At 36.0% G+C, this 9,725-nt stretch overlaps 1 protein-coding gene across 1 annotated transcript; it reads right to left on the bottom strand.

Moving 5' to 3' along the window:
* Positions 1-7,237: 7,237 nt before the first annotated feature.
* Positions 7,238-9,575, bottom strand: LOC106092462 (serine/threonine-protein phosphatase 2B catalytic subunit 2). The gene is made up of 2 exons (XM_013259336.2): positions 9,265-9,575; positions 7,238-9,207 (listed from the first exon to the last, which is right to left on the bottom strand). The coding sequence occupies exon 2, from the start codon at positions 9,183-9,185 to the stop codon at positions 7,521-7,523; it is 1,665 nt and encodes a 554-aa protein (XP_013114790.1). The 5' UTR covers positions 9,186-9,207; positions 9,265-9,575; the 3' UTR covers positions 7,238-7,520.
* Positions 9,576-9,725: the final 150 nt, after the last annotated feature.

Genomic DNA, 9,725 nt, shown 5'->3' with positions numbered 1-9,725 from the left:
TAACCTTTAAAGTAAACTATCAATTAGTTTACAATAAGTAATGTTGTTTTTTTAATGCAATAACAATTATAAATGCTTATTATTTTTATTTTCAAAAAATAAAAAAAAACACATTTACGAGATTTTTTTTTACGAATTCTTCAAACTTAAAAAGTCTTTAGGTACAAATATTTATAATAAAAACTTAATGTATAATACAACACTATACAGGAGAGTAGAAAAAAATAATAGTATATTTTTATTTGCTTTTCTGTTTTATTTAGAATGACATTATTTTCATAATTTTTTTTTTGTTTTTTTTTGTAATATTTTGTTGTTTCATTGTTTTTGTTTCTGGTTTTGTTTTTTGCTGTTACATGTTAATAAGGAACACAATAAACTACCAAAATACACATACATTATACTTATTTGTTTATATATCTATATATATATATATATAAAACGGATATAGAGTAGTAAGGTGTACACAAATGTACGCACATACTATATATCATTGAATCGTAATAATAATTATAATAATAGTAATTAATTAATTCATCATACACATAATAATAGTAATGATAATAATAATAGTTGTAATAATAATAATAATATAGTTGTAGTTGTTATAGTATAAAGAATTGTTTAACAATTTGAGAGTAAAGCAAATGCATGATAGTTTCGTTTAGAACGAAAAATAATTTCATTTTAATAAGTTATAGAAGGAGAATTAAATAAAACTCGATTTTCTGACTTTACTATGTTTTTGTCTGTTTGTTTGTTGATTATTTTTAACTCGACCTTATTTATTCAATATTGTTGTTTTTTAATTCAAGCTCGAGGTCTTTCTGGTTTTTTTATTTCCTTTATTATTTATGTATCGATATTTCGCATTTCAATGAAATGCATTTCCAAGATATGATCTACAATAAATTAAAATTATTTATAAACTATTGACATCACTGTTTCTATTTTTTAATTTAACTTACATATCTAAATGAGAAACAAAACAAACAAAAACTTTATGCGACCGTCTTTAACAGTCGTTGTCTGCTTTGCTAATGTTTTGCCGTATTTCTTTTTGGACTTTGTTCATTCGTTGTACTGTTAGTCTCTTGTTGTAATTTATCTCGTTATCTAATATTCTTACTCTCTAAGTCTGGCTCATGGTGTTCTGTTGCACACCGTTTTTTGGTGTGTGTTTTTACTCCTTATTTTAATGTCAGATTTATGCCCTGCCAGTCTAGTTTTTAGTTTATTTTTGGTGGTTCCGATACATAATTTTTGGCATCCGGTAGTTCCATCTCTATTGCATTTGATCTGGTATACTACATTCGATATCTCCATATTATCTAATTTCATTATCTTTTAAAGTCAGTTAATAGGGATATGTGTGTTTATAGTTTTGTGTGCGATTTTGTATTTTGATTTGTCTATGGAATTTGCGTTTTCAAATCTCTCTGACAGTTTTGGTACATATGTTATGGATTTGTATGTTATTGGTTCTCTCTCTGTGTGCAGATAACACCATGAGCCAGACTTAGGGAGAGTTAGAATAATAGATAACGAGATAAATTACAACAAGAGACTAACACTAGAAACGCTACACATCAACAACACGACAACGACAAAGCGCATGAATTACAAAGCAGACAGAGAGGGATGCGCGAGCAACTATAGACTGTTGGTACAACGAGTGAACAAAGTGCAATAAGAAAAACTACAAAACAGTAGCAAAGCAGACAACGACTGTTAAAGACGGTCGCATAAAGTTTTTGTTTGTGTTTTGTTTCTCATTTAGATGTGTAAGTTAAATAAAAAATAGAAACAGTGATGTCAATAGTTTAAAAATAAATTTAATTCGTTGTAGATCATATCTTGAAAATGCATTTCATTGAAATGCGAAATATCAATACATAAATAATAAAGGAAATAGAAAAACCACAAAGACCTTGAGCTTAAATTAAAAAACAACAATTATGTCTGTTTGTTTGTTTATATTGTAATTATGTATTTACGTTAAGTAATTATATAGTATATTTGTGGTTGTGTATTTCTGTTTATTTCTGTGTATGTTTAGGTAAGGATTTCTTCTGTATTTTTTTTTATAATTTTTTGTTTTAAAACATCTTATCAGAATTTTCACAATTTGTGTTGATTTTTTTGTATGAAAACATACCAGAACAAGGTTAATTATTGCACTTTGATACAATTTCTTATTAGAGAAGAGAAACATATATGAATAAAATTTTAAGGAATTTAGTTTTTGAATACCGTTTATTGTATTTGTATTATGTTTTGGAATGCCAATTTTGAGATAGAATTTTATAACGAGCTATTGAAAACGGGAAGAAGCATATTGAGGGCACTGAAAGTCATATGAAAATATATAGCCTATTGTCCAGCTTGAGACCACCTGGTTGAATTTCTTTAAAAACCAACTAGCAAAACAGAAAAATAAAATGTTTTGATTCAAACATTTGATTTGCCTCCTAGATCGTAATTTCTGGTATGAGTTTATACGCGAAAAGATACACATTTGGCCGACAACAAAAAAAATCGGGTACACTATCTGTCAAAATCAGTGATTAGTACAACTCAGACTTGAGTTTGTTACTAGAGTAGGCCCTTCGGTAGATTTAATATCATTTTACATTTTTTTTAAAAAATAGTACACTTTCAATAGTAGTATGAGAGAGTTAGGTAAGAGTGGCAGTCCTTTACAGACTCACTTAAACAATTTTTTAAGTCCATTGTGATACGACAGTAGCGACAGACCAAGGCTTCTGGCGGGAATCGAACCCACGACCCCCTCACTGGTAATCCAAGCACGCTACCAACTCGGCTACCAGGACGCCTAATTGAGGGAGTTAAGGCCTGGTTATGCTCTCGTAAACATACCGTAAATGTAGGAAAACGTGTCAGCTGCTTTGTTTTGCTTAATGAAAACGCATGCAAACGGACGACTGTAGACCATAAACGGAAAGTAGAATTGAGTAAAAACAAAATTTTAGGTTCCGTTTTTGTGTCAGGTAATAAAATTTGAAGTTTGAAGAAGTTTCAAAACCAAAAATTAATGTTTAGAAGACTGCTATTCTACTTTTTTTATTTCTCTGTGGCATTTATTACAAATTATTGTTAAAGGTTCATTGGGAAGCCCAAAAAAGTAAGACATATGTGATAACAAGAAATTACAAGAATAGTGTAGGGGTAAGCGCCAATATGGCGCTGTCGTATCTTCTAATCCATGTTATCAATGTTATATCGTGAAACTGAGGTCTATTCAGGGTTTCCACACATTCCTCCACACGCTTCGACCTCACTGTACTCGAGCCCACGGTCTTCAGGGCCGCCATATACTCAAACTGATTTCGACTCGGCACGCGATGATTATAAGCACCACATCAGTTGAAACTCAGAACTCCAAATTGTTTGGTGTTCATCGTCATTGCGAGAAACTCAGCTAAGAGCTACCGGGCGAGACCACATGTTGCGCCTAGTGAAAGGCTTTGTATACGGAGTAGGTGCAATTGAGAGGCCGGGCGGCAACGGCTCTTGCTTAAATACTGAGTGCCTATTATACTCAATGTGACAGGGCGATCTATCGGTTTTTTTTGATAACCAATGTCCGTAACGTTCCCGCGAGTTTGAAGAGAATCGCTACCTTCACATACAAATGTGTCTACAACATCATCAACAACAACTGATTTCGAAAATTGTAAATCCCTTCCCAGAATTTCTTTTGCGTCTATCGTTATGGCACATTGCTCTCCCTGAAATGTTGTGTGTGTCGCAGAATAGTCCCAATCCAGTCCCTGTCTACTGAAACTTTCCTCAGCCTGCCCACTGCATCCATAGTGTCCAGAAGGGAATCTTGGCCGTTTTCTGTCTCCCCGTGCGGCTCAGGGCGGTGACTGTCCCATCACCCATCTCCTCGTTGTTAAATGCCCTCTCAATATTGCGTACTCCTTCAGTTGGAGAGACGCTCAACTTCAGGCATCACTGCGTTGGGGGCCGTCTTCTCCAACCTGTCCTTGAGTTATGACTGAAGGGCGTCTTAGATGTCTTTAGGGATGCAGACACCTTTTGCATCCCATTTCTGGAGGATTGAAATGTGAATTCCTTCCGTTAGAACTCGTTTCTGTTAGAGGAACAAGCATGCTTTAACTGCTGTTTAAAGAATACTTTATATATATGGTGGCCTAACAACTCTAATCAAATCCAATCGAGAAAAAAATCGCTTGCAAAAAATGCGTTGATATGAGTTGGAATAGCTTAAGATCGTACAATTTATGCACCTCATAACCGCCGCTAAAGCAATACATAATATTGTTTTGTACACTTGCTCTCGGCACTCTTATTTTTGTTCCTAAATAAAGATATGAAGCCAAATAACAATAAACAGTGCTGATAATCAAAGTCTGTGCCTTTTATTATGTGGTCAAGTGAGTAATCAATAGACAGCGGAAAAATATGCAAATGGATATTTTTATGGGAGTGTCGGAAAAAGTTATGAATCTTTGGAGGCACATTCAGAAAATGCGAAAACAAATTAGCATACAAACTTTGCATTTTTTCCTATTGACTTCCTATGACTTAAGCCAGTAAGCGCCTAGGCAATCGCTTCTTCCATCATGAGCGACATCCAACATTACTAGATCATCTGAGCCAGTTAGCAAAGCTTATGGGTAGATTGTGGAATGCAACCCAACATCAATTCTGTTGCCAAGGACCAAATTTGTTTTTGGCGCCAAAAAGTATAAGAGAGAAAATGAATGCTAGAGAAGTCAACATGAACAAACAACCGCGACTCTCTAGTAATGTTTCCCTAATATATTATCAAACTGATAGATACGAGATTTTATAAACAAATAAAGCTTATCAATGTTCCAATTATTGAGAGCAAAATTGCGTCTATTTGATGTCATCGATAAGAGTATAGGTAAAATAAAAACATAAAAAAGAGAGTTATAGGTAAATTAAATTTGATAATCAGCTGTTGGCATGTGATCTGCAGAAGAATGGCATATTATTTTTTTCAATAATGGAGGCTTGCATGGAATCATTTTACCCCTACAGTGCACTGTGTGAAAAATATCCACAATTCAATTTTGGGTTTTAATCAATATTTCCACCCAAATCGTTGTCTTTCTATCCTGAGATTACTCAGGAACTTCTGCAGCATGGTTGTGGAACAACCTTGGTAAACAAATTCTCTTGCTACGCGGAGCTCTATACCAATATTCTATATACATTGAATTATTAGCAATAAGCAGACCCAGAGGCATCTCAGTTATAAGGCATATAGCACGAATTCTCACCCTATCGTGTAATCATTCTAAAAAAATGCTATATCACGAGGCCACCAAAATACAGTCGAAACCGGATAAGTGAAACGCTAAAAATACATGAATCACTTTCACTTATCCGTAATTTTCAGTTAAGCGTAGTTCGGATAAGTGAAATAAGTTTTCAGTGAAGCAGTATAAGCATAAAAGCGAGCGGTTTTCATGTCAACGTACTAATTATGTATGAAATAACGTGAATTGAAGAAGAGCAATGCTCAGTAAAACTCTTCAAAAGTCAGAGGTAATCACAAGCTATATATCAAAATATGTTTTTGTGAATTTTACCGATGACGCGAATTTTTAAAACTTTTTCACTTTTGCGATTTAAGTTTCATATAAAAGTGGAGTTTGAGGTGTAAAGACTTTTTCAGTTTAGCGGTATTAGCAGTAAAGTCTCTTTGAAATGGGCCAATAGTTTTGCTAAGACAGCAAACATTTTCAGATGGAAAAATGTCGTTTGTAGTCTCAAAGTCAAAAAAATCTTTGAAAAAACTTGAAACTCCGTCTAAAGCCTATTACTGACTTCGATTGTGCAGAAAATGTTGCTAAACATCAATTAAATTTTGTGAAATCTCACAATGTTTCCAACAGTGTAGCTAATTTGTTTAATTGTAATTAAACTTTTTATTTGGCGTGTAGACAACAGTTGTATGTTGACATCATTGTTATCATATCACTGTCAAACAAGCTATAAACATTTTTTCTACAAATTGGTAGTTTTAAGTACAAAGCCATCCGTGCAGAAGTCTATGCTACTTATATTACCAGGGATATTGTAGTTCCAAAAGATTTTATCAGGAATAGTGGTACAGTGCCTTTTATCAATAAGCGGCTCACTTCAATTGTGCGGAAAATGTTGCTAAACATCAATTAAATTTTGTGAAATCTCACAATGTTTCAAACAGTATTGCTAATTTGTTAAGTTGTAATTAAACTTTTTTTATGACGTTCAAAGCGTTCTTTTGGTAGTAAACAGTTGTATGTTGACATCATTGTTATCATACGACTATCATCCAAACTAGAAACAAATTGGAATTTTTTAACTCCAATTCGTATTTAAGAAAATTTAAAAGAAATGGATTTAGAAACAGAAGCTGTTGTTTGTTTGGGAGCACATGAAATTAACCATACAAAGAGGCGTATTTGGGCTGGACAACATTCATAACGACACGGCAGCAGTTGCGGTGGACAGCCGGGTGAACGAGTCCGAGTCCGAACGGCTTGCCGCAGAGCAACACCTCTTTGGGGAGAAGTTTTTCATGGCAAAGTACCTCACAAATGTCGCCAACATTAGGAGGGGGTAACCACCGCTGAAAATTTATCTGATGTTCCGGCCGTTCGGACTCGGTTTTAAAAAGGAGGCCCATTATCATTGAGCTTACACTTGAATCGGACTGCACTCATTGATATGTGAGAAGTGGAATGTTCAAGGGCAAAATTTGCAAATTTTTTGCTTTGGGTTTACAATTTTAACGCACTGAAACAACAAGGTGTGAAAACATATGACTTTAAGAATGTTAGTTTGCCAAACCATGTACATAAATGGTATCGACAATGTCTTAGAAACTTTATGACAATCGAAATTTCCTAATTTTGCCAAAAACTGTTATCCAAATCTTTATATTTCAAATGGCTTTGTCATTCGCTGATAACAACAGCCTTTTGGCAATATAGGTATTGTTTTTTGAAAAGATTTTTGGAATTTTAAGCTCCGCCATACAAATCCAACCTTCTGAGTCATTCCTTCTTAACAGTTAAAGTTATACTAACTCCTCTACTCAGACTTTTAAGTGGCCTTTTTGTAAAAATTGGACTGCCAATACTGTATAACACTTTTGGAAGTTTTCAAAATGGCTCTAAAACTTAAATGGGTCGCTTATAAAGCTGGACAGACAAAAAGTTCCTCTATGCTCTTTTCCAGTTTTGTGAAAACCTGTTTTATTACTATCTAAGAATATATATTGTTTTTTTTTATGTTTTATACTATGATAAGACTTTAAAAGGAAATTTTGTTGATTTTTTATAGAATTAATTTCCGCATATTTATACTGTTTTTGTTTTGCCTTTAATTGTGTTAGCTGTAAATCTTCTTGGCTGGGCGTATGTCTGTGTGAGTGTGTGTGTACTCTTTGTGTTTGTTATATGTACTGTTTTCTTGGTATCGTATCTAATTATTGCTTAATGGCCTAATAATTACCCACTATGGGAGACATTATTGTTGTTGCTACCTGATCCTGTAGTAGTATTTCCTCCTTGATTTTGATGTTGCTGCTCCTCAATTGTGGGTGTTGGCGGTTGATCGCGTCGCGGAGGCATACGTTCATTGACAGCATCCAAGCCTTTGGCTTCGGCAAATGAGGTGATTTTGTGGTTGGGTGAGAAGCCCTGCATGGCATTCTTCAATGACTGCTTGCCGCCAGAGAGTGCTCCCAAAGGCAATGCACCGGTCGGTGTCAGACCCTTCAATTGCAAAACAGATTCGGACTCTTCACGCAATACGGAGAAGACACGTGCCATTTTGCCGATTGCTCGAATCTTATTGCGTATGACTTCTTTTCGAAGAGCCGCCTCATCATCCGACAGGGGCTCTTCGCTTTCTTCTGTCATAAGCTCATCGTCGGAGCAAATGTTTAATACGTTGACCAGCATTTCGGTTACCTTCTCGCCTACAAAAGGCAATGACCAGGTGAATACATCCATAAAGTTCGGAAGCCAATAAGGATGAGGTGAACAGTTGAACTGACGTATGTTCATAACATTATTTTCATATTTTAAAACAGCCGCTTTGTTATTGTACACATCCAAGTAGTTTGGTGCCGAAAAGATTGTAATAAGCGAGGGGAAGCCGGTGGTTTGGCTCTTCCTGTACATGCGATAGCCAGCATCTTGAGCCTCGTGCGCCCTTATTATTGACAGTAAATTGTTGTTTTGCAGAAAATCACAACAGGCCGCATAGCTGTAGAAATATGAGCAGCCTCGTACTGAATTGTGCGTATAAAAGTCGGCATTCTTTTCGTTGCCAAAGTCCTCCAGGGGATCGGACCAAAGCAAATCGCACATGGGACCAAAGGCAGGGGGTTCCTTAAAGCGATCTAATCTGCGAATGTCATCCAGTTCGTGGATTTCGGGCGAGAGACCTCCGTGAACACACAAGAATTGCTGGTTCATTAATGCGGCCAATGGTAGGCAATCAAATGCTTCCATACATGTGTCGTACACTCGTTCTGAATACTTTATTTTACACTCCTGCTTGAAAGTAAAGTATTCGGTGAGATGACGACACTCGTGATTGCCACGCAACAAAAATAGCGTATTAGGATAGGTGATCTTCAATGACCACAAATAGAGGACACACTCAATGCTAAAGTAGCCCCGATCTACGTAGTCGCCCAAAAAGAGGTATTTCGTAGTAGCAGGAGAACCGCCTACCTCAAAGAGCTTCATCAGATCGTAGAACTGTCCATGAATATCACCACACACCGTTACCGGAGCTTCAATATCGATCATAGTCTTCTCTTGGCGCAGCAAGGCTGCTCCTTCTTGGATAATTCTCAATGCAGGGGCTTCCTCAATTCGTCCTTCTAAGATGAAATGCTGCTTCAACAGCTCATGGTTGGGCTTACCCGATCGGGGATCAGGAAAAACCTCAGACATGGTCAATTTATGACTTGGTGGAAATGGCACATTGTCTACAACACGATCCGTCGTATTAGAAGTGGGTCTTAAACTGCTACGTGTGGGACTGTCTGGATTTGTTTGGCCTGTAGGCGTTTGCTGGTCGGCACTTGTGGATCCACCTGGGCCAGCTGTAGATTGACTGCCTTGTGCCCCTCCAGATGTTTGATTATTTGAAGACATGTTTCCTCTATCAGCAATTGTCCTGCACAAAAATTCACAAATAAAATCTATTTTTTTTTTACACTAACACACCTCACACCTCTAACGTTGAACTTTTTCGACTACTCCACCTCCACCTCAACCAGAAGAAAAATTTCGTTTTTTTTCTCTCCTCCTTCTTTACTCTCACCACCTTTTTTGGAGTAGTAACAGCAGCCAGCCAGCTATGTATTCACTGAACAATTAACAATATTTCTTGCAAATTAGTTTGTATGGTCACGTTCAGGTTGTATTTCTAAACCCGCTAACTTTCTAATAAATACAATTGTAATCGAATTGTTGCGAGTCCACCACCACTATTTTTTATATTTTTTTTCTGTATTATTTATTTACTTGTAAAGCACACACATGTTTAAATGTGAACGCACACACACACACTTGAATGTTCCATACAGTGATGTGCTTATCTGGCAACGTTGCTGCTACGAAAATAATCAACTCGGATTAGCCATTCACTAGATTGGATAACTATCGCCAGGCATGATAACCAGGGTTCTCTAA

The sequence above is a fragment of the Stomoxys calcitrans genome, chromosome 4 (assembly GCF_963082655.1).
Source record: "Stomoxys calcitrans chromosome 4, idStoCalc2.1, whole genome shotgun sequence".
Classification (NCBI taxonomy): Eukaryota; Metazoa; Arthropoda; class Insecta; order Diptera; family Muscidae; genus Stomoxys; species Stomoxys calcitrans.
The sequence above is the reverse complement of the archived record's forward strand: the minus strand, read 5'-3'. Positions and strand labels throughout refer to the sequence as shown.

Excerpts from the sequence above, each read along its gene's own strand:
- LOC106092462 (XM_013259336.2), bottom strand. The coding sequence starts at position 9,185 with ATGTCTTCAAATAATCAAACATCTGGAGGGGCACAAGGCAGTCAATCT.